Source organism: Phytophthora sojae, assembly GCF_000149755.1.
Source record: "Phytophthora sojae unplaced genomic scaffold PHYSOscaffold_18, whole genome shotgun sequence".
NCBI lineage: Eukaryota > Oomycota > Peronosporomycetes > Peronosporales > Peronosporaceae > Phytophthora > Phytophthora sojae.
In genome coordinates, this window is record NW_009258132.1 from 1 (window position 1) to 23,958 (window position 23,958).

At 53.2% G+C, this 23,958-nt stretch overlaps 8 protein-coding genes across 8 annotated transcripts; 5 read left to right on the forward strand and 3 right to left on the reverse strand.

Moving 5' to 3' along the window:
- Positions 1 to 1,187: 1,187 nt before the first annotated feature.
- On the forward strand, positions 1,188 to 2,102 carry PHYSODRAFT_534509 (hypothetical protein; the record flags this gene model as incomplete). Its single annotated transcript, XM_009540999.1, has 1 exon — positions 1,188 to 2,102. A coding segment is annotated over one exon (915 nt), but the record flags the coding sequence as incomplete, so codon positions are not given.
- Positions 2,103 to 3,709: 1,607 nt separating this feature from the next.
- Positions 3,710 to 4,964, reverse strand: PHYSODRAFT_342517 (putative glycosyl hydrolase family 17 protein; the record flags this gene model as incomplete). Its single annotated transcript, XM_009541000.1, has 2 exons — positions 3,710 to 4,890; positions 4,949 to 4,964. The coding sequence occupies 2 exons, from the start codon at positions 4,962 to 4,964 to the stop codon at positions 3,710 to 3,712; spliced, it is 1,197 nt and encodes a 398-aa protein (XP_009539295.1).
- An 881-nt stretch (positions 4,965 to 5,845) lies between these two features.
- PHYSODRAFT_307907 (hypothetical protein) lies at positions 5,846 to 7,074 on the reverse strand (the record flags this gene model as incomplete). The annotated part of the gene is given in 4 exon segments (XM_009541001.1): positions 5,846 to 6,160; positions 6,180 to 6,438; positions 6,481 to 6,908; positions 6,928 to 7,074. 4 exon segments carry the CDS (start codon positions 7,072 to 7,074, stop codon positions 5,846 to 5,848), a joined length of 1,149 nt encoding a protein of 382 aa, XP_009539296.1.
- Positions 7,075 to 7,142: 68 nt separating this feature from the next.
- Positions 7,143 to 8,310, forward strand: PHYSODRAFT_348632 (hypothetical protein; the record flags this gene model as incomplete). The annotated part of the gene is made up of 1 exon (XM_009541002.1): positions 7,143 to 8,310. Exon 1 carries the CDS (start codon positions 7,150 to 7,152, stop codon positions 8,308 to 8,310), a length of 1,161 nt encoding a protein of 386 aa, XP_009539297.1. The 5' UTR covers positions 7,143 to 7,149.
- Positions 8,311 to 9,102: 792 nt separating this feature from the next.
- PHYSODRAFT_307908 (hypothetical protein) lies at positions 9,103 to 10,131 on the forward strand (the record flags this gene model as incomplete). Its single annotated transcript, XM_009541003.1, has 3 exons — positions 9,103 to 9,569; positions 9,593 to 9,650; positions 9,688 to 10,131. 3 exons carry the CDS (start codon positions 9,103 to 9,105, stop codon positions 10,129 to 10,131), a joined length of 969 nt encoding a protein of 322 aa, XP_009539298.1.
- A 2,065-nt stretch (positions 10,132 to 12,196) lies between these two features.
- Positions 12,197 to 12,511, forward strand: PHYSODRAFT_307909 (hypothetical protein; the record flags this gene model as incomplete). Its single annotated transcript, XM_009541004.1, has 1 exon — positions 12,197 to 12,511. One exon carries the CDS (start codon positions 12,197 to 12,199, stop codon positions 12,509 to 12,511), a length of 315 nt encoding a protein of 104 aa, XP_009539299.1.
- Positions 12,512 to 14,131: 1,620 nt separating this feature from the next.
- PHYSODRAFT_426539 (hypothetical protein) lies at positions 14,132 to 14,959 on the reverse strand (the record flags this gene model as incomplete). Its single annotated transcript, XM_009541005.1, has 1 exon — positions 14,132 to 14,959. A coding segment is annotated over one exon (828 nt), but the record flags the coding sequence as incomplete, so codon positions are not given.
- Positions 14,960 to 16,905: 1,946 nt separating this feature from the next.
- On the forward strand, positions 16,906 to 18,062 carry PHYSODRAFT_342522 (hypothetical protein; the record flags this gene model as incomplete). The annotated part of the gene is made up of 2 exons (XM_009541006.1): positions 16,906 to 17,128; positions 17,224 to 18,062. 2 exons carry the CDS (start codon positions 16,906 to 16,908, stop codon positions 18,060 to 18,062), a joined length of 1,062 nt encoding a protein of 353 aa, XP_009539301.1.
- Between the last annotated feature and the right edge of the window lie 5,896 nt (positions 18,063 to 23,958).

A 23,958-nucleotide genomic window follows, 5' to 3' on the forward strand; every position in this document is an offset into this window, starting at 1 on the left:
CCCATTGGGGTTCAAATCTGCTGTGTGCTGGTCGTGGGGGCTAGCTGCGCTCTCATTATTAATAGCAGGGCAGAAGAACCACACTGTACGTGTCACTTCAACTAGAGTGATGATCACAAAGTTGCTTAAGAAAGAGAGACCCGGTTTGGTACCCGGTTTTGGAAAGTTACAAGTTTATTGCCGGGGCCAAGCACAGGTCTTCGACCTGTGAACAAGCTTTTTTGCAGCGAAGCTCGGTAGTAGAGCTACACAACTACTTACATATCACTTTCGTAAATTCTACTTAGTACAGTAGCTAAAGTGTTTCACTACCGACGTTACAAACAATGTTTATAATACGTACCGTTGTTCTGGACCAAATCGAAAAGACCACAGCCTCAAGCGCTAAGACCGCGCGACTTCACGCAACAAGGTTGTTGCTGCTGGTAAATCTGTGGCGTACGCCTGCCTGAACCCGCCGTTGCACCACACCCTGGAATGCGGGTGTGTAGCGATGCCATGGAGCAAGAAGTACTAAGCTCCGCCGAGTGCAAATTTGTGGCGACTTCGCATTCCAAGAACTCGCAGGGGGATGTTGCGACTACGATGGTGTGGTTGCGCTCAACGATGTGGCTGCAGCTTACCACTGCAGCCTGTGCCAGCCTCCTTGAGTCACGACGAAGCTCTGCACTTGGGATTACGGTGCAACGTACCATGGTCGTTTCAACTTCTCCTGAACGGAAACGGACGACTTCAACTTGCGACTTCGACTTCGATTGAGGCCACCGCTGTCGCGCAGAAGCCTAGGGATGAATCCGTTGTCAATCTAAGCTCTTGAATACACCTCCACGCCCGTCCCCATATGTGAGGCCCATAGACACAAGCAACATATTCACGTGTTCAAGAGCACTCGCGAGCTACCATCTCACCGCGATCACAGATGAGCTGCGTGCATCATCGAAAAGCGCTGTCATGAGATGCAGTTGACTGCATCTCACGAGGCGTTCAACGCACACACCGTGTTTCCGTTACACTTGCAACTGGGCTCATGCATGAACACAAGCTCATGCTTGTGTGGAGAACCCACCGAGTGTCAGTGTCGAAGGATCAGTGCGATACTGCCGCTTCTGGGGCTCCTCCAGTCCTCCCAGACTGCTCATTTACAATTCAGCGACCTCGAAAACATGACTCCCCACCAAGCACCAGCGATGCTATCTTTCAAGCTGCTCGGTGCCATCGCAGCCTTCACCTCCGCTTTGTTGACCAAGCAAGCGGCGCAGAGCTTCTGTATCCACGGCATCAACTACAACCCCCGCATCGGGCCAGACTGGGCTGCTCAAGGTCAGCAATGCAAGAGCGCCGCGGACATCCAGGCGGACATGGAGACGCTGTATCAAGTAACGGGATCCGTCCGCCTCTATGGGCTCGGGGACTGCGACCAAGTCTCCAGAGTTTTGCCTGCCGCCATCAACACCGGCCTGAGTGTGTCGCTGGGCCTCTGGGTGAGTGGGGATGAAGCTGTGTTCGATGCGGAGTTCTCTAGGCTCCAAACCTTGATCCAGCAGCACTCGAGTCTCTTCTCGGGCGGCAGCATCGTCGACATCCACGTGGGGAGCGAAGCCGTGTATCGGAAGGAGATCACGGCCGAGGAGAACATTGCGTATCTCCAACGAGTGAAGGCTCTGCTCGCCGCGTACAGCTTGGCGTCTGTGCCCGTGACAATCGCCGAGATCGGGGACGTCTACTTGGCGCACCCGAATCTCATCGACGCTGTCGACGTCGTTCAAGCAAATGGGTTTCCGATGTGGGAGAAGATCGCAGTTGAAAACGCTGTCCAGTACTTCGACACGAGGATGCAGCCCCTGTACCAACAGGCTGCGGCGCTCGGCAAGAGGGTGGAGATTGGCGAGACTGGCTGGGCGTCGGGTGGCTCGAGCCCCAAGGCGTCCGAGGCGTCTCCGGTGAATGCGGCTCGCTACTTCTACAACTTCTTCCAGATGGCCCAGGCGCGCAACCTCCCGTTCTACTATTTCGAGGGCTTTGACGAGGAGTGGAAGATCACCGCCAGCAACGCCACCGTCGAGGGGTACTTCGGACTCTTCCACGAGGACCGGACGCTCAAGGCGGAGATCGCCAACCTCGCCCTGGGCCCCAACTGCCCCGTCATCAGAAACGAGGAGGCCAGCGCCAGCTCCACGGGCTCCAACACGAACGGAGGCCAAACATACGGCAGCACCGAAGGGGGCAGCGCCAGCTCCACGGGCTCCAACACGAACGGAGGCCAAACATACGGCAGCACCGAAGGGGCCAGCGCCAGCACCACGGGCTCCAGCAAGAGCGGAAGCCAGACCTACGGCAGCACCGAAGGGGCCAGCGCCAGCACCACGGGCTCCAACACGAACGGAAGCCAAACATACGGCAGCACCGAAGGGGGCAGCGCCAGCTCCACGGGCTCCAGCAAGAGTGGAAGCCAAACTTACGGCAGCACCGAAGGGGCCAGCGCCAGCACCACGGGCTCCAGCATGAGCGGAAGCCAAACTTACGGCAGCACCGAAGGGGGCAGCGCCAGCACCAGCAAGAGCGGAAGCCAAACCTACGGCAGCACCGAAGGTGCCAGCGCCAGCACCACGGGCTCCAGCAAGAGCGGAAGCCAGACCTACGGCAGCACCAAGGGTTCGGAAGAGGGTACTCCGGCGACCATCAGGCCTGGAGGCTGCCGCGTGAGGCGCGTCTAAGCAGGCTCACCACCTTGTCGTCCGAATACTAGTCTTCACTGCATCCTTGCACATCCAATACATGTAAGCTCCACACGTGAAACTTGACCACCTTGTCATCCACCGAACAGCAAAAAAGTGTCCTCAATCACCGTGACTAATGGATGGACCGTGACAGAAGGGTTGGACTAGAGGGTTGGCTGCTCGGTGGAGACGAGCGATGCGGCGAGAAGTTGAAATGCTCGGCTTGGGGAGAGGGCTGGTAGAGAGGAGTCGAGTCGCTTGCTGGGTCGAGAGTTAGATCCGAAATGACAAGCTGAGAGCTGGGTGAGTGCAGGGAACGCTGACAGGCAGACCGACAACGGCCAGCTCGATCGCAATCGTCGGTGACAGCGGAATAAAACTCGGGTTGATCATGGTCTTGTGAGTTTACATGTAACCGGTGTCGGCTCCTGATCCCGACATCTGCGCCTCGGTAATTACAGTGTCCATTGGACAAGGTGTTGAGGAAGATTCTGTGCTGCGTTTGGGGTCGTATCGTAATGCTGTGATTTGTCAGTACATGTATTATACCTTTTGGAGTTTCCTGTGGAGCATGGATAAGTCAAGTCGTACACTGCCAGAAGCGTCTCCGTCCAGCCCGCAGCGACCTTGTTAAGGCTACCTGGTTTTGGAGCTACGCCCACCCTCTTTTGGAGAAAAAAATATTTTTCGCTTCCATTGCTTTTTTTTAAATGATTCACTTTCATTGGCCAAAACTTCGTTGAAGTTGCGGGGCTCACCACGCTAAGCCAAGCAAACCCGATCACTTGCGCGGCTCGAGGTCACACCAGCGTTCCACCCCTCCGGGACTTCGCCGCTGTCGTCCGAGAACTCGACCCGTAGACTGGTATGAAGCTCATGGCTCATTTGTGTGTTGTATTGATGGGCTGACTCACTTTTCGTTTGTCTACATGCAGACTCGATGGTCGATCGACGACCCACGCGCTCTCAGTTGCTACAGAATCAGTCAGCTTTTACATGGCGCAGTCCTTGCGCGACGACGGCGTGGTGGCAGTCGAGGTCTGCGTGGTCGAGTCGTCCTCGCCGTTGCCGGAGGCGGTCTCCTCGTCCGAGGAAGCGTCCACGGCCGAGGTGGTCTCGCCGTCCTGGGTCGCGTCGCCCTGCGTGGTCGAGTCATCCTCCGAGGAAGCGGCAACGTCGGCCGACGTGGGAGACGCAGCGTTGACCGTGGTCACCGCGCCAGCAGCAGCAGAAGCAGAGGCAGAGCTGTCAGCGCCGACCGCAGTGATGGTGGCCGAGTCGCTGCCGTCGAAGGAGGCGGTGGCGTTGGCGAACTCAGCCGAGATGAGGTCCTTGAGGGCGCCCTCCTGCGTGAACAGGCCGAAGTACGCCTCCACGGTCTCGTTGGCCTCGAGCGTGGCCAGCTTGCAGGGCTCGTCGAAGGCCGAGAAGTAGAAGTACATGAGGTCCTTCTCCGCGGCCAGCGTGTAGAAGTCGTGAAAGTACTTGGCGGCGTTCTCGGCCGTGGCGGGGCTGGCGTCGGCGTCGACACCGTCCGAGGCCCAGCCCGTCTCGCCCACGATCACCTGCTTGCCGCTGGCGATCTCCACGAGCGCCGAGAAGCGCTCGTAGAAGTGCTCGGCGGCGCCGTCGATGGCCACCTTCTCCCAAAAGGAAAAGTAATTCGCGGAGACGTAGTCGACGGCCTCGATCATCTCCGGGTGCGCAGAGTACGTGTCTCCGATGTCGGCGATGGTCAGGGGGATGGCGGCGGCTCCGGAGTTCGCCTGGCACAGCGTGCGGATCTCGTTCAGGTTCGAGATGGCCTCGGCAGCCGTCACGTCCCCGCGGTACACGGCCTCGCTGCCGACGTGGATGCCCACGGTGTTGTCGGCCGTCACGACGCCGGTCTCCAGCAGCGTCTGGAACGCCGCCTTCTCCGCCTCGAAGCTGGACGCGGCCGAGTCCACCCACATGCCCAGCTCGATCTTGAGCCCGGCCTCGATGGCGGCGGGCACCACGGCGGTGGCCTGGTCGCAGTCCGTCAGCGAGTACAGGCGGATGGTGTCGGTCACGCCCTTGAGCGTGGCCAGCTCGGTGGCGATCTGCGAGGCGGGCTTGCACTTGACGTCGGCGGTGGCCCAGTCCGGGCCGGCGCGGATGTTGTAGTTGATGCCCGTGCACTTGAAGCAAGCTGCCGGCGTTGGCCAGGCCGAAGGTGGCGGCGGCCATGGACAGAGCGGAGGTCATACGGAGCACGTTCACCATGGTGGAGAGTGGGGTCTTGGTCGTCGCTGTGTGGAGCTTCGGAGCGGAGGGGGGAATACTCGTATCGAGGGGATAGGAGTTTTGGAAATGACCGGGAGCTCGGGCCGCATTAGCGGCCTCAAGCGAGGCAGGGGTGCCTGTTGGCAGGGCCAGCATCTCTGCTAGGCAACGCAAGTGCCATCTGGATCGCGTGTCAAAGTTGCAACCTGACGCTCCGCTTGGATATTTCGGCAGCTGAAGCACCGAACGAGTAGCGAAACCTGTGTCAGCTGGCGAGCGACGTCAGAGCCCGCGCGAGCAGGATTTGCGCGCGCATATTCGGTGAGTGGAATGGGTGCCGACGGCGTACTAAGTACATGTATGCCTTCACGCGGCGGAAAGCGCTGGAACCATGCGTCAGTGTTCGCTCTCATCGATAGTATCGACGATACGGGCAGATTCGGTGCGTGATCGACCTCGACCGATGCAGCCATTGGTGGCGAGCTGTCTTTCGTCGTCGCCCCGGGGTTATATGCTTGCACGAGCTTGATTTTCCCGATCGATCGCTCGGTCGAGGACACTATAGAGCTTTCGGTGCCGCTGTCGTGGCGCCGGCACGCTCAACAGGCACCGAGTGTCACTGTTCGAGCCGACGATCAGCGCGTGCTGGAAATGGCCACATGCCGTCGACTTCAAAGTGGGCACGGCATTACGCTACTTAAGTATGAGGCAAGCTCTGTTATGAGAGGGTTGCCCCCTTGCGCTGCAGAGGGAAGATAGCTGTGGAAGTCATCGTTCATTTGCAACGCACATGGATTGTCAGGGACGCCGGCAAACATAAAGACAGTGCAACACGCGGGCTCGGCGATGAAGCAACTGGCGGCGGCTTACACTAACTTAACCTAGATCATAGCGCAGTCGGTGGCTGGCGCTGTGGTGGTGGTGGTGGGGATCAAGCTGCTGCTGCTGCTGCCGTCGTTAGACGCGACCTGGCTCGCTCCAACTGCGACCGTCGTCGTGTCAGCTCCCTCGGATGAAGTCCCCGCATCGCTGGACGAAGTCTCCGCGACGCCACTTGCGGAATCGAACGTCACGGGCGCCACGGTAGACACGGGAGCTACGGTGGACTCGGGCGCCACGGTGGACTCGGGTTCGTCAGTCTTGCTCTCGCAAACGGTACCTCCTCGGCTGCCGATCCGGACGCGCCCGTCGCGTTGCTGCTGGCAGTGCTGCTACTGCTGCTAGCGACGGCTCCGCTTCGGTCGAGCCTGCTTCAGACGTCTCGGCGGTCTCGTTGTCCAGCTCCAGCCCCTCGATGGACGACTTCAGTTTGCCATCCTCGTGGAACAAGCCGAAGTAGGCCTCCACGGTGTCGGTCCCCTTCCAGGGCTCGTCGAAGGCCGAGAAGTAGTAGTACGGGATGCCCTTCTCCTGGGCCTGCAGATAGAAGTCGTGGAAGTACCTGGCCGCGTTCTCCGCGGTGGCCACGCTGGCCCTAGCGTCCATGCCGTTGGTGGCCCACCCGGTCTCCGATCACCACGCGCTTCTTGCTGGCGCGTCGACCTTGTCGATGAGGCTCGGGTACGCCAAGTACGTGTTGCCGACGTCGGTGATCGTGAGAGGGACCTCGGCTGCACCCCCATTGTCGATGCACATCTGGCGGATCTCGCTGAGGTGGCCCACGGCGGTGCGATAGTCCACATCCCCACGATAGAGCGCCTCGCTGCCGACGTGGATCCCCACGATGTTGCCCGGCGTGACGACTCCAGTGTCCAGCAGCGTGGCAAAGGCCTCCTTTTCGGCCGAGTAGCTCGAGGCGTACGAGTCCACCCACAGACCCAGCTCAAGCTGAAAGCCCGCTGCAATCGCGGCTGGCACGAGCGCAGTGGCCTGGTCGCAGTCGGTCAGCGAGTACAGCCGCAGCACGTTCGTGTGGCTCTTGAGGATCTCAAGCTCGCTGGCAATCTGCGAGGCCGACTTGCACTTGACCTCGGGGGCCGCAGTCCGCGCCGGCGCGGATGTTGTAGTTGATGCCGGGGCAGTTGAAGGCCACGCCTTCCACGGGGCTGGTGGCGACGGCGACTAGCGCAGCGATGGTGAGGAGTGAGGACGTCGCGGAGACGTAAACCATTGCGAGCTTCTGTACGGGGAATGAGACGAAGGGAGCAAGTTGGCGAATGAGCTCGAGTTTGCAGGCAGCGCTACAATGGTCGCAGCCTCGACTGTGCGCGCCGCGGTGGTCGCGTCGCCGGAACAGCCGGAGCAGGAGCTGAGCCCGCAGTTCGTGGACAACTTCGCCAAAGGAATTGTCATTCACGACAACAAGTCCCAGGAGGAGGAAGAGCAGCCGAAGCTCGAGATGTCTGAGTACAAACGCAAGGAGGTTAACGGCGAGCTGCAGCCGGAGCCGTACTTGGTGTCGAACCCGAACCGGTTCGTGCTGTTCCCGATCCAGGAGCACGACGTGTGGCAGATGTACAAGAAGGCCGAGGCCTCGTTCTGGACGGCCGAGGAGTTGGACCTGGTGCACGACCTGAACGACTGGCAGAAGCTGACGGACAACGAGCGGTTCTTCATCAAGCACGTGCTGGCCTTCTTCGCGGCGAGCGACGGCATCGTGAACGAGAACCTGGCCATGAACTTCAGCAACGAAGTGCAGGTGCCCAAGGCGCGCTGCTTCTACGGCTTCCAGATCGCCATCGAGAACATCCACGCCGAGGTCTACTCGCTGCTCATCGACACGTACATCAAGGATACGATGGAGAAGAACCACCTGTTGCGCGCTATTGAGACGATCCCGTGCGTCAAGAAGAAGGCGCACTGGGCGCTCAAGTGGTGCGACCCGCGGGTGTCGTCGTACCCGGAGCGTCTGCTGGCGTTCGCTGCGGTTGAAGGCATCTTCTTCTCGGGCTCCTTCTGCTCCATCTTCTGGCTCAAGAAGCGCGGCCTCATGCCCGGCCTGAGCTTCTCCAACGAGCTCATCAGCCGCAACGAGGGCATGCACACGGACTTCGCGTGCCTCATGTACTCCAAGCTGGTCAACAAACTGCCCGAGAGCCGCGTGCACGAAATCGTTCGTGAGGCCGTCACCATCGAGCACGAGTTCGTGTGCGACTCGCTGCCCGTGGAGCTCATCGGCATGAACTCGACGCTCATGTGCCAGTACATCGAGTTCGTGGCCGACCGCCTGCTGTACTCGCTGGGCGTGCCCAAGCTCTACAACGTCAAGAACCCCTTCGACTGGATGGACATGATCTCGCTGCAGGGCAAGACCAACTTCTTCGAGAAGCGTGTGGGCGAGTACTCGAAGGCCGGCGTCGGCGTCGCGGCCGAGGAGCAGGTCTTCACGCTCGACGCAGACTTCTAAGTGCGGCGTCGATGGGGTGTCCATGGTGTGATTGGGTGGGCTCTGCGTTGGCCATGTCTAAGTATCTGTAAGTTTGAAGAAGCAACGGCAGTTGTAAGCCAGCTTCGTCGCGTAATTAAAAAGTAAATGTTACGAATGTTATCCTAGCGTTCACAGAAATGATACATTGCTTTACCATCAAGTCCAACAGCGATTGATAGAGCGTAGATCGGTAATGCTGTGGGTTCACCGCCTATGAGTTTGAATCTTTCAATCGTAGCGACTGGCGAGAATTTTCATTTCATCATTTGAGAATTCGCGCAGAAGGCGACAAGTCTCGATGCCGGTGGGTTACCTTGGGTCGCCTAATGGTACTTCGGATACTGAAGATTTCTGCAACAAATTACGGCATGTACGCAACGAACCTGTTCTGCCTGGCCTTGTTGCCGACGACCGGAAAGTATCTCCGAGTAAGATAAGCGAACGTCTACAGTTGGGGGCACCACTGGGGCGCTATGGAGAGAGCGTGGGCAAGGTCTGTTCCAGTTGGTGGATGCTGTCACGCACGCTGCATTCATGGGCACCACTGCGCAGTCGGCCCCTCTCACCGAAGAAAACATCGTAGAAAGTCTACGAGACACCGTTTCCATCAAATTCTCCATCGCTCTCCCAAAAGAGATGATCGCCGCCAAACTTCGCGTCTTCGAGGATTTCAGCGCGTACGAAGCGAAGCAGCCTCTGGAGGTGTTCGCTACATTGGATAATCGTGGTAAGGACCCCAGTAACCCGCTGTGTGTTGTGGTACCGCCGCCAATGCAGCCCGACCCGTATACGCAACTTCGTGTCGGTGATATAATGATTTTTGTTACTAGATCAATGCAGGTGAATCCTCCGGATATGGTCTCGTTTTGGCAGGCAATGGCGAGAAACTCCACTGCGATCGGCTATGGCAACGTGGTTGCGCTATCAGATGGAGCTTACCTCCTTGGGGATCCGACTCTAGGCTCCCAGGTATTCATTCGTGACTGCTACCCAGAACTATTGGACGCTTGCATGAAGCTAACTCGCGATGAGGCCGAGTGTCCACGCCTCGTGATCTTCGGTAACTCAGGGATTGGCAAAACCTTTTTTGGCTTGGTGTTGCTCCTTCATCTGACCCGAGCTCACGCGACTGTTGTTTACGGTTGTGGAGAATCTGGGCAGCGGTTTCTGTTCTCTCCTGGCCTGGTTGTTCAGGGGTCAGATCAAGACTTTCTTGGCGTTTTGGATGAGTCTACAACGTACTATATTGTGGATGGTGCAGCTCCAAATTGCTACCCATGCAAGATGGTTTTATTGTCTCCGCCAAGGCGCTCACTTTGGTACGATTTCACAAAGTTTGGCTGTGAGTTTCTGTAGATGCCAATGTGGTCGAAAGATGAGACCATGAAGTGCCATGCATTAATGTATTCTGGCAAAGTGTCGGCCGAGAAGGAGGAAGACTGCTATCGTCGGTGGGGCGGCAACGCACGCTATGTGCTACACAATGCTACGTCAACTTCGCATCAGGTGCAGCTCCAGATTGCACTGGTGAGTGTCAACCTGAACTCATTAGTTACTGCCTGTCGAAGGCTGAACGCGGATGACTACCACGCCTTACACAACCTGCTTCATTATCGCGTAACGAAGTGCTTCCAGAAGGAATGCTTGGGTTTTGCTTCTCGGTACGTTCAGGAGGAGGTCTACAAGCGCCTTTACAAGCAGAACAAGGATAAACTGCTCGAGTTTCTTGCTGTAGTGGATGATTTTGGGCCTGATGATGTGCTGCGCGGTCTGTTGCGCGGGACTGCTGTGCCGTCATGAAGCAAACAAATTATCGTCTACTGCAGTTCGGGGAAAAAATGCTGGTGTCAAAGAAATCTAACTACGCCTCTGCCAAAAAATAAACAAAAACTTAATCATGATGTACTGCTGCGGGTACACCCACTCGTCAAAAGGTAAGCTAGATAGTTCAGGGACACATTCTTATCAATAACATTTCTGCCGGGCGGCATGCAGAAAAAAACACACCAGGATCACGACAAAACTATCGGATTTGGAGCTACAAATATGTGGTAAAGTTGTTCGTAGACTCGAAGATTGGATGCGACAGTGTGGATGGGTTAGGCCAGACTTCTCATCTCAATCTTTCAATTGTTTGGGCACAGGCTTTTTCCTCTCATTTGAGAATTCGACAAGTCGACAATGCCGATTAAAACCTTTTATCAGTTAGGGAGCGGAACCAGCACTGGGTCGGTAAATTTCCTAGTGTTACCTGAGGATGCTTTGGATATTGAAGATTTCTGCATAGAATTACTTGCTGAACGCAAGGGATCGCTTCCGTCAGGCCTCGCTCTCGACGACCTGAGAGTATTTACGAGCAAAACGCATGAGCACCTGAAGTTTGGGGAACTGTTGTCTCCCTATGGAGAGAGCGAGCATGACCCGCTGGTTGTAGAGGTGCCCAAGGTCTGGTTCCAGTTGGTGGATGCTGTCACGCACGCTGCATTCATGGGCACTACCGTCCAGTCAATTCCCCTCGTCGAAGAGAGAAGCATTGAGAACGTTCAGGACGCAATTTTCCAGAAGGTTGGAGCTGCTCTTCCCAAACATATTAATGCCGCTAAGCTTCGAGTCTACGAGGATTTCAACGCGTACGGAGAGAACCGGCCTCTTAATGCGTTCGCTACGTTAAAGAATCGTGGGAAGGGCCCCATAAATCCGCTGTGTGTTGTGGTATCGCCGCCGTCGTGGTCTAACCAACAGTCCCAAGTTGTCGTTGGAGGTGTGGTTTGTTTTGTTACACACTCCATGCACGTGAATCTCCCGAATCTCGTCTCGTTTTGGAGAGCGTTTGGTAGGGATTCCACCCCCATGGAGGGTGGGAACATTGTCACACTACCCGAAGGAACTTATCTCCTTGGGGATCGTTCACTTGGCTCAAAACTCTTCATTCGTGACTGCTACCCGAAGCTGTTGGACACTTGTATGAAGGCAATCCATGACGAGGAGAAATGTACGCCACACCTTGTGATTCTCGGCAATTCGGGGGTCGGGAAAACGTTTTTCGGTTTCGTTGTGCTGCTGCACCTTGCTCGGATTCGGGCGACAGTCGTCTTCGAGTGTGCAGGGCCTGGGGGGAGGCGGTTTCTGTTCTCTCCTGACTTGGTCGCTAAGGGATCGGACCAAGACTTTATCGCCATTTTACGAAGGCCAACGACGTACTGCATAGTGAACCGTGGCCGTTCGCACTATTATCCATGCAAGACGATACTTTTGACGCCACCAAGGCGCTCAGTCTGGTTCGAATTCAGCAAATTGAATTGCGGATTTTTCTACATGCCTGTGTGGCCGAATGTCACGATATTATCGACTACAAACACATAGAGCGCGAAAATGGGTAACGATCTGCCAACTTTGTGGAGATCAAGCTGCAGTAAGCTGTGTGACCCGCGTGCAACGCAGTCATCTGGATGAAGTTAAAGATGTAGGAAGCGATGTGCTTGAAGTTAGATGTTGAAGTTACAGGCACCAAGGACTAGAATTGCTTAGGAGGAATAGGACGAAGGTACTAACCTCAATCACAGTTTCGATTTTCCAGCGTACTCAACACAGCATCTCGGCTCCCGATGCCGCCGTACTTCCTCTCTAAGTGCTACCATATCACTTATCACTCGTTTTAAAAATTGTGACACCGAAAGAACTTCTCAGGTGCCATGAAGCAATATATGTTGACAAAATTCCTGTCGACAAGGTGGAGGACTCTTACCGTCGGTGGGGTGGTATCGCAAGAAAAGTGCTGCAACCTGATCGGTCGGGCGAGTGTCAACCTCGAATCGACCGTGCGATTCGTTGTGTCACCTTAGAATCTTTGGTGGATGCGTGTGCAATGCTTAACGCTGATGACTACCACGACTTGCGTGATCTGCTGCATTATTGTGTTGATGAACACTTCCAGAAGGAGTCCATAGTTTTTGCGTCACAGTACGTTCAGGAATCGGTCTACAACAATCTTCGCGTACAAAATGAGGATAAGCTTTACAAGTTTATTGCTGTATCGGATGGGGTTGCTGCTGTCGATTTGCTGCGTGGCTTACTGAGCGACGAATATGCGCACTCAATGGTGGGGACTCGAATTCATCGTCTAGTTAATGACCAGAACGACGCCAAAGATGGCGGTCCTGTGGTGGAGGGGAGCAATTAAACGGTTGAGGTGGAACTGCCATGGCGGTAAAGTGTATTTCTCGGTCACCGCGATGATACATCGCGCGTCTACTACACACTGACTTTCAGGGTCTCTCCATGCAATCAATGGTTTCTGTGAGTCTTAGGTTGCAGCGGCATATTCAAAGCCAGTTTCGACGCGTTTAAAAAAATAAAAAAAATCAATTAAGTACGTATGAATACGAAGTATATAGTGGGCTGCCACCATCTCGGCGAATGATTGCGTATTAGTTTAGCTGAGTTTTGTTTAGTTTGCTTAGTTTTCAATATTTTTAACACATACACCGTGATCGTCTTTTCGTAGGGCGTGCACGCAAAGCACTTGTTGGTCGGTTCCATTGCCTTTTAACGAAAGTCAAAATTCGGTCCACATTTACGCGAACCATTACGCGAACCTGTACATGAACTTAAAACATTTTCATAGATCACGCTACACCTGTGGGGGAATACGAAATTGGGGATAGCGGTCGAGAATCCAGGCATAACCCCCCGTATCCTTGTTGCGAGCTGCCAATTCCATAGTTTCCGTCGTGCAAGGTTGCTTGCATTGCGAGTGCAAAAACAGCAGGAGCTCGAAATTCCCGCGATTGGCAGCACTGTTGATGGCAGAACTTGTGCAACCTTCCGAGCGATGAGTGTGGAGCCATTGAACAACACTGAAATGCCCCTGTAGCGCCGCCTGGTCCATCGCCGCTGTGGTGCATCCTTCCGCTCGGTTTCGGTGCAGCCATTTCACAACCGCCAAATGACCATTCGCTGCTGCTTCGTCCATTGCTGCGACGGTGCATCCTTCACGGCGATATTTATGCAGCCACTTCACAACGTGAAGATGCCCATTTGTTGCCGCTCCATTCAGTGCTTGTGTCGTGCAGCCAGCGTTCATATTGGCGTGCAGCCATTTCACAACCTCAAGATGTCCGTTGGTAGCAGCGCCGTCCATTGCAGCTTTTGTACTCCATATCGATAACTCTCCATGCAGCCATTGCACCACGCGCAAAAAGCCTCCTGAAGCAGCTCCATCCATCGCGCGACTTGTGCAGCCCTCCAGCCTGTTCCGAAAGAGCCACTTGGCGACATCCAAATGCCCATTTGCCGCCGCACAGTCTATCGCCTTATTGGTGCACTTGCGACCGGGCCTGCTCGATCCATTTCTGTTGCGTTTCCGACTATCCGCGTTAAATTCCATCGCCTGCACCAGAACTAACACGTTCAGATGCCCTCGCGCAGCGATACCATCCATCAGAGCTCCATCGGTCGGTGTCTGCTGATATCCGTCGGCGATAACAGAACAATACTCCGTTGATAGCCATTTCACGACACCAGCATGGCCATTCTTCCCGGCTTTGATCAACGTATCGATCGAGACCTTGGCAGCCGTGCACGATTCACCACGCTGCGTAGTCAAAGTTCGAATCAGAGCATCCTGCTCCTCACTTTCCACCGCACACTGGCAAGCATTTCGAGGTGTTTCCGCGCGCGCTCGAAGGTACTTGGCGAGGTCAAGAAGCCCGTTCACCGCCGCGGTGTGAATTGCCAGACTGGCCTCTCCCCCCAGTTTGTCACTTCTTCCGGCATTCAGATCCAGCAGCCAGCGCACCACATCCAAGTGTCCATTCTCCGCTGCCACCATTACCACTCCGCAACTAATCGAAACCAGTTCCTCCTTCTCCAGCCACCTGAGCACATCAAGGCGGCCTTGAGCTGCAACCTCGTGCACTAAACGGCGCCCTTGGATCTGCAGCCGCAAGGCGGCACCATGAGACAGTAGCCACTCTGCCAGGGCGATGTCCCCGTTCTTCACAGCGTACTCAAAAGCCTTGCTCTTATCGTATCTCACGCTTGGGGTGTGTTGCAATAGCCACCACATGACGTTGTTATGGCCGTGTAGCACCGCCACCTCTAGGGCGTCCTTGCTCCATTGAACTCGATGCCCCACGACAATTTGTTTGGTGGGGTTTGTCGATTGTAGCTGCCTCCTATGCGAAGAATTGTCGTTATCAAGGAAAAACTGCAAGATTTCCATGGCCCCGACACTGGCGGCTGTGGTCGCCACTTGGGGCACGATGGCAACGCCCTGGAAATGGGCGGACAGCCACTTGACCAAGTTGAAGTCTTTACGCTTCACTACCTCCTGCAGCGACTGGTTGAACTGGTAGTGGCGGTAGAAGCGGTCGGATAGGAGGAGTTTGCGAAGAGACCAGTCGTTGCCGCCGCGTTTTTGCTTGCGATAGGCTTGAGTGGAGACCCGGATGCGCTCCAGCAGTCGCAGAGACTCGAAGGCGCAGGCCTTGTGCAGCGGCAACTCGACCGACGAGTCCAGGAACTGCGAGACGGAGGTGATGACGTGTGACAGGTCGACGAAGGCGCTCTTGGCACGGAAAAGCAGCTCCACGACGAGCAAGCGGGACACTTCCTGGGGCATGGGTGCTCGTTCCGACTTCAATTGCTCGAAGATTGTTTTATGCCTCACAAACTTTACAAACTTCAAGTAAATTTGGAACGTGTCTACCGCACAAACAAGCTGTCAGCTTTTTCTAGAAAAGTACAACATTTTTACTAAAGTTCCATAAATCTCAAATATATTGGGCCAATACACAAGTATGCATGTCTTTCAGCTCGACCTTCTAGAGTGCTCCCCGCACGAGATTCGGACGGCTGAGTGGGCTTGACATTGTCGTGTAATGTTACGCTAGAGAATCCACAGCCAAAGCGAACTGAAAGTCATACTAACGTACGGCGGCAGCATTGCGTGCGTCATCTTCGAGGTCATTCTGTGTGGTAGTAGAACAAATCTAATGGTTAGTTTACCTCGGCTACCCATTACGTACCCTACCATTACCAGTACATACATTAGATTCCGTGCACTTGTAATTTAGATGATAGTATTACAAAGGTTGGATAAAGCAAGACACGTTCCGTTTCAATTGAGCCCGATTTCAGTCAGATATTCATAGTGAAAGTCACCGGTTTTTTGTCAGTCCCTGCTCCTGATTCCTCGGTTAGATCAAGCACCAACTTCGTGCAATACGAATTGGAAGTCTGACGCAAAAATATATACAACTTACGACGGGTATCAGTAGTTATTTCCGTAAGTCACTGCAAATTCATTTTTTTACGGATATTGGGTTTTTCCGATTCCGGTTGATACTTTCGGCTGCAAGAACTCGACGTTCAGTCAGACCTAAGGTTACGTCTCGGACAAGTTCAACGACTACAATTTGGCGTACGCACATTTCATTAAGAGCCGCAGGATGCACGCACCCTACGTCCAGGTGCCCGAAGTCGTCATTTCGGTGACGCCTACAAGGTCGTGCTGGTCACGGCTGCGGCTACAAGTTGTAGCCTACAACTGTGAGAGTGTCATCAAGACGGTCGGGGAGGTGCGGCCGACCTTGACGCCTGCTGACGCGACTTAGCATCTACGGGTCGGCGAGGAGCTCAACGCGCAGAACTTGGAAACCTGCTACCCTCAACCAGACGTGCCTCTAAATAACGGAAATACAGACTGCCCGTTCCTTATTGCAGAAGGAGTGTATCACTGTAAGTAAACAAGACCGAAAATATATGTACGTGAGACCGCGTCAAACGTTCGTAATCATCATTTAGTGAAGCTTACGAACCATTTGGAGTTTCGAAATACATATTACAGATACTAGTAAACCGGTGAGATATGTCACAAGCGTCCGACTCCGATTCCACTTCGCTTACGGAATCAAAAAAATGATCATCTCTGGAAATCAGACAGGGATTCCAGACGCAGACGCCCGAATTTGTAGCATCGATTCTGTGACCTACATGAACGAGACTAGCTGATGGTTACTTATCTTCGGTCCCACTGGCACCGTCACACTTGAGAGGAAGTGCGAATCCGTTGGTCAAAGTAAAACAACATACTACTGAAATCCAGCCTTAACGAGTACTACACTACAAAACAAAAGATTCCCAGCTAATCCCAGCTATTTTAAAGTAGAGGACCGGCTATAACGTGAGTGTCACGCAGTGTTATCCGCTGGTGGTAGCAACGAATATAGCGCGAATGTTGTTCGATGGCAAGGGCTGTGATTCCAGCACTAACGCCGCTTCTTATCCCAATAAGTCCTTACCACTATTTTAATAATGTTTTCAATAACCGTAAAACTCCCGCTTAGAGTTGCCCCAACCTGCCCCCGAATGCATGAACCATAGGGGTTGTTAAGCCCCAGGGCTCATGTTTGCCTTTGATATCTAATTGGTTCGTAAGCATGTTTGACGCGGTCGCACATGGCCCGCGTATCTACTTTCATTTAAGTATCTGCTTGGTCTCTCATCAGGAGCTCGACCTCGTTCACTCATCATTTACCAAGTCTCCGCTTCAAGCACAAGTCAACCGTTAAGATGAGTGTGCTGCTACAGTTGCTGTTGCTCCCTCTATTGGCGACGGCGTCGCCAGCCATCGACCTCTCTCCGCCTGGGAACGATGTCTGTCTCGACGAGTCCTCCATCCGGTCTGTGGCGGCGAACCTCAACGCTAATGCACCTGCCACCGGCTCCGACGTCTCCGAGAAGAAGGATCTCCCGGTCTTCTTCTTCCACGGGCTCACGGGCAACAGCGGGGAAGGTTCCAACTTGCAAGCGAACTTGACGGCTGAAGGGCGCGTGTTCCCTTGGCTTTCTGTGAGAGGGAGTGCTCTCTGACGGCGTTGAACACCCAAGTGCCGATGGTTATCGCTGCGGTGCACGAGGTGGTGGCAAGCGATCAACGCTTCGCCGATATCTACATCTTCATCGGGCGTTCCCAAGGAGCGATGATAGCTCGCGCGGTGATCGAGCAGATGGACGACCACAAGGTGCACACGTACGTGAGCCTGGCAGGAGGAGTGAACGGCATTTTCTACGGCCCTCAAGAGGCCGACCGCAACTCGATCCACGACTTAGGAGCGGGCTTTGGCGCAGCCGTCCTGCCGCAAAATCTGTTTGACTTTACGGGGTACACACCCGAGGGCTACAGAGGGAAGATGCAAGCCGACTTTGCACGTCGATGTATGGACCCCAAGCTCCAGGCCACCTACTCCTACACGAACTTAGGACGAATTCCAGTGCGTGACGTCTGGCTGGCGACTAACGAGTTCCTACCCATGATCAACAACGTGAATATTTGCGCGTGGTTTGATTTCCACTGCCACTTGGAGAAGATTCGCCGCAAAAACAACTTTCTGAGACTGAAGGAGGCGCATTTCTTCGCTTCTCCGGACGATGGCGCGGCGTCACCATGGCAAATGGGTCTGCTTGAACACTACAGCGAGGTTGAGACACTGGAAGAACTTGAGACTAGGTTCGAGAGCCTCACGATCGTAGAGATGCGTGATACAGTCGAGTACAAGGACGACACGTACGGCTTGCGCACGCTGGATGAAAGGGGAGCGTTGTTCCGCTACCCGGTCCCCGGGGTTCCGCACTGCTGTTGGTTGTATGACACCCCCAAGTTTCACGAGGAGGGCTTGTGTAAGTTCCATCCTGTTTTTGACGAGTACGTGTACAAGGTGCTTCGGTAGGGCGGCACTTTTCATTGGCAGCGTCGCGGGGTTGCTGGTAGCACAGCTACCGAGTATTTCTGCTCACTCTATGGGGATAGCCATTGTATCACTTGCGACGACCTAACAATATACGATTTTTCCGTACGAATGTTACTTTGCTACGGCTTGAAAAATGTTAGTATCGACAAAGACGAAAAGGTTAGTTCGTGAAGATCTTGGTCACGGTCGCGAAATGGCTTTCACGGCATGATTCGACATGTACGGTGCGGCCTCGCCTAGCCTGAACAATCACTAGTAGACACTGCGTGTCTAAGACACGGTGTCTTCAGCGTTGGGGTCGTACTCGTGGTTGACGGCGGTAGGTTTTCCGTTGCTGCCTAGATGTGGAGGAGGAGGACGGAACCCATCCGGGCTGGGCGGCAGTCGTCCGAAAAATGGCTGTCCCCACCAGACATGACACCCTTGGCAGGAAATGGAGGCTGCTTTCCTTTAGGAATTTGGAGCTTTGAAGCCTCGCCGTTACCTTGCTTAGGAGGCGCCGGAAGTTGATGGGAGCACAATCCTGCCAGGGGAACGGAGGGGCGAAGACGTCGCCTACGTCTGACGGTGGTGGAACGCCTCCGGCATCACTTGCACTACCAGGCCATGAACCAAACCCACTGCTGAGATGGCACTCCACCTTTTCCCTTGTCCGTAGCAAATTGGTGGCATGATCACGAAACCTTTTGCCGTCAGCAGAAGGTGGAGGAGGAAGAGGATTGCGATTGCTGGGTTTCTTGTCGTCAAAGTGCTTCGGGTGGTAGGTTTTCCGTTGCTGCCTAGATGTGGAGGAGGAGGACGGAACCCATCCGGGCTGGGCGGCAGTCGTCCGAAAAATGGCTGTCCCCACCAGACATGACACCCTTGGCAGGAAATGGAGGCTGCTTTCCTTTAGGAATTTGGAGCTTTGAAGCCTCGCCGTTACCTTGCTTAGGAGGCGCCGGAAGTTGATGGGAGCACAATCCTGCCAGGGGAACGGAGGGGCGAAGACGTCGCCTACGTCTGACGGTGGTGGAACGCCTCCGGCATCACTTGCACTACCAGGCCATGAACCAAACCCACTGCTGAGATGGCACTCCACCTTTTCCCTTGTCCGTAGCAAATTGGTGGCATGATCACGAAACCTTTTGCCGTCAGCAGAAGGTGGAGGAGGAAGAGGATTGCGATTGCTGGGTTTCTTGTCGTCAAAGTGCTTCGGGTGGTCCTTACGAAATGGCCCATGGTTCGAAAAGGGTGGCATTTCACCGTCCCCGGCATGCGGTGGAGGATTGTCGAAACGACCATCAAAACTTCCGCTACCGTGCCATGGTCTACCTCCTTCGTCGCTCGCATTGAGAGAAAAGTCGGCACGTCCTGCAACCGGGGGCAAGCGATGGTGCTGCCCACCGCGAAACATGCCGCCACGCTCGGGTTGCTCCAAGTCGCGGCTAAAATCGTTCGGGGGAGGTTCGTCGGCGTCGCTGTCTGAAGGACCAAGTCCCGTGCCACTACTGGTCGATCTCCCGTCGCGCAAAAATTGCGAGTGAGGGCTGAGCGGAGATCACGGGTCGGAGGACCCTTCGACGATAACTGCAGCCGCAGCCACCGCCGCGGCGATAGTGACCGTGAGCTTGACCATGGACGCTGGACGGGCGAGTTACTGTAGTGTGATGAGCTGGTTATGGGAGAACGGACGCCAACATCTTGGGCATACCCTCGCTACATGACACCTTTGCTCGTGTGGGGCGTTGATGGGATCGGGATTCGGATAGCGAAGATTTCAACCGCCATGCATCGGTTTCACTCTTGCCGTTGACACACGTTCAACGGAGAGCAAGGACCGTCGCCGGCGAGCAAGGGTGTGCCTGTGTAACATGGGAAGGCGAGAGGTTGTCCACCGAGCAGCTCAGCGGTGTCCTACAGCGCTTCGCTTCTAATCGCGGAGCTCTGTAGTCCCTGCACCGCTAAGAAAACGAAGGTAAGGTGTCACGAATTACACCACTACGTATCGCGAAAACTCGACACTCGGCCGATTTACACCACTAAGTTTCCACCGAAAACTATCCACCCTTAGTTAGATATCCCTATCCCTGTGAGTCGCACAACGGTTGGCCACCACATCACTCAACCAGCACTTCGACCTGCAGGGCCCATTGCTAGTAGTGTCTGTGCGTCTCTGCATCTCCCTAAACCCTAAACCCTAAACCCTAAACCCTAAACCCTAAACCCTAAACCCTAAACCCTAAACCCTAAACCCTAAACCCTAAACCCTAAACCCTAAACCCTAAACCCTAAACCCTAAACCCTAAACCCTAAACCCTAAACCCTAAACCCTAAACCCTAAACCCTAAACCCTAAACCCTAAACCCTAAACCCTAAACCCTAAACCCTAAACCCTAAACCCTAAACCCTAAACCCTAAACCCTAAACCCTAAACCCTAAACCCTAAACCCTACATCATAAACCCTAAACCATAAACCCTAAACCATTAATTCTCACCGTTTCATTTAAAAAATCCACATCTATTTCCACCTTATATAACTATATTCAACCACCACATACCTCCTCTTCATCCTACAACCCACCACTTTTCTCCACCACCTAAACTCTCATTTCCCAATCCATTATCCACGTTTCGCCTCATATCCACCATCCTACCACATCTCTCACACTTCCCACACACCATTTACACACGCCATACCTAATTCCCTATCTACTACATCCATCCAACCACCGACCCCCTTCACTCCATCCTACAACCCACTTTTGTCCACCACCTCCACTCACATTTTTCAACCTCATTATCTAATTTTTACCTTATACCCATCATTCAACCACATCTATCCTACTCCCTATACTCCATTTACATACGTCAACCTACTTCGACATAAACTCACTCTATTAAACTATCAACTCCTTTTTCTACATCCTGTCTGTACTTTCATTTTCAAACCGCGTTTACCACTTTTCACCTCGTATCCACCACTTAACATCCCCATCTACCCTCTTCATTGTCCACACACACCAACCAAAACACTTACTTCCCACCACATACCCACCAATCTACCACATATATCCACCTCATTTACACATTACATACTATCTTCTACAATAATCCACTCCACTATAAATAGTGAACTACAATATAGTTTTAACCATATACTTCAACATACCTAAATCAAATTAAATATTAATGCATAATTTGGTTTATTATCGACAAAAAAGTAGCTCATTTGGTTTGTTACCACTGCTACCCATCAACTTATACTTACACCATGTATACTACCACATTTTCCTCGTGTACGATTATGTACTCCACTTCTCATAATCTACTACACTTGTATTCAAAATGGATAAACATCGGCTCCCAAAGCGTAACCTTCGTATGCCCGAAACTAGCAGCTATCAAATAATGGATAACTGACCCGACTCTGACACATGGCACTAGTCAATACGTCCCTAGTACGCTATTTTAACCCAGCCACATAAAATAGAACGGTAACGACAATCGTATCTGCCGCACACACGCTATAATGCAAAAAATGACCGCAGGCGTCCTCAGAACGCTTTGGGTTTCTACACAACACGAATTAGAGTTGTTCCGTTGGCCGTAGGCATCAGCCGCACGCGAAATAATGCTTATTTTGCGGGTGAAGGCGTACCTAGTACGGTGTTTTAACCCAAAACTTGCAAACGTAGTAGTAAATACGTCCCTAGTGCGCTATATTAACCCAGCCACATAAAATAGAACGGTAACGACAGTCGTATCTACCGCACACACGCAATATTCCAAAACGTGATCAGAGGCGTCTTCAGGGGCGTATCGCTGCTACTACACATGGCTGCCTGAATTCACCGTCTTTTAAAACGTGTGACCCCAAGTTTTTAGCTTGCGCGACTTAAAACTGACGCTGGCGTGTGCAGAATGCAGGAAGTATAGAGGAGCTAGAATGAAGCTGTTTGTCCTGTCTCTGGCACTTGATAGTGGTACCACTGAATGCAGCATGTTCCCAAACGTGTGACCCCAAGTTTTCAGCTCGAAATTCGCAAACCCGGTAAAGCTAGTATTATTAGCTGTTGCGCCTGTCTCTGGCACACAAGAGTGGTACGACTGAATTCTGCGTCGTCAAAAATGTACCCTCCTAAATTTTCAGCCAATAAGTCTCTGTTTTAGCCAATATAGCTATCTATTGGCTGAAATCCCTTTTAAATGTCCGCTCTATGCTAAACCCCAAATGACTAGAAATTGTATGGATCGCCTAATCACTTGCTTTCACTATGTGCTAGGGTTTGTAGCTTTGGCATTTTTTTCGCTGTCTTTTGACTTGACATTTGTATGGGTCATTTACCATACAAAACAATCGCGCGGTAGTTAATATAGGGAAACCCACACAAAAGTTGGAGGACATCCAAATTCCGTGGAGGACACGCGGGAATTTCATACTTTAATCAAGTCAAAGACCCGAGGACACGGTGGACAGCGAAAGTGTGCCGCCACACTCCATACAAAACAATAGGATGTCCTCCACCATATAGGGGCCCCGAAACCCAGAATTCAGGGTCCAGGGTCTCACTCAACTCTGGGACTTGGAACTCAGAAGACACCTTACCCAAATGCCCTCCTAGCTCGATAAAACCAACAAATACATAGTATACAAACACTACAACTAGCCGTCACTTATTCTTTTGGACCCTTGGACGGTGGGTCACACACACACTAGGCTCACTCGAGTCTGAAATTCAGGGGCCTAGCTCCCCTGAGACTCACACAAACGCGCACCACCTCCAAAAAAGGAGGAAAATACAACCACTATCAGTTACCTTCCCTTCACACAAGCAGTCAATACAAAATCCTGGAGGCGACTACCTAGCACCCCAGAATACCCTCTGGAATAATATGAAATGGGCTACCACGAGCACAGCAAGTGACCCAACTAGGATATGGAATAGATGGATCACCCCAGGAGGCTCAAAGCCGTCGCTGGTCCCCACCTAACTGGACTTGAGTTGATGGAGTCCACACAGACGACTGTCCTTCGCCGTTGATGTGCCCTTAGCATCCCGCGGTCGTAGTCTCGGGTCCTCCGGATTTCCGTCGGCAGGCTTGGCCGAAGTCACTTGCGCAGTACAGGGAAAATTGAACTCTGTTTGTCTTTTATCAGCTACTTCTCTCTCTCTCTCTCTCTCTCTCTCTCTCTCTCTCTCTCTCTCTCTCTCTCTCTCTCTCTCTCTCTCTCTCTCTCTCTCTCTCTCTCTCTCTCTCTCTTACTTCTTTCTCTTTTGCATTCTTCTTCGGGCAAATATCATCTGTTCACTATGCTTGAGGTCAAATGTCTTGTCTTGAGTATATCTTGGGTTCAGCGGTCCAAACTTGCGATCGGCTTGCGATTCCATTGTCACACGTCGTCGAAAGTGCCAATTGTGGGTCCTTAGACTTGGTTTACAGTGGTCGACAGCATCGATGACGTTTTTTGTTGTAACTTTTCGAGTTTTTGTGCGTTTCTGCTCCAAATTTCTGGAGAGCTTTGGTTTTCCCTCCGTATGGTATGCACAAAAATACAGGAAACAGCGCTAAAAACGAGCGCCGTTTGTCGAAGGGCTATTTTGCCCCTTACCCTATGTGCCTTCTAAGCCAATGAGGGTGCAGCATCTCAACCGTATTTACCAATAACTTCTATAATTTGGTTATCATCATATATGTTATTGTAGAGGGTTTCATGTTTTCATACAAAAATCAGGCTTAAATTGCCCGATGCGTTGAGCACATTTTCTTGACAACAGCTCGATAAAAGGCGACGGAAGTACCATAAATAGCCTCAGAAGACTCAAAGGAATCGATTCATGTGCTAACATAGTGGGGTAAAAAAAACGTCATCGATGCTGTAGACCACTGTAA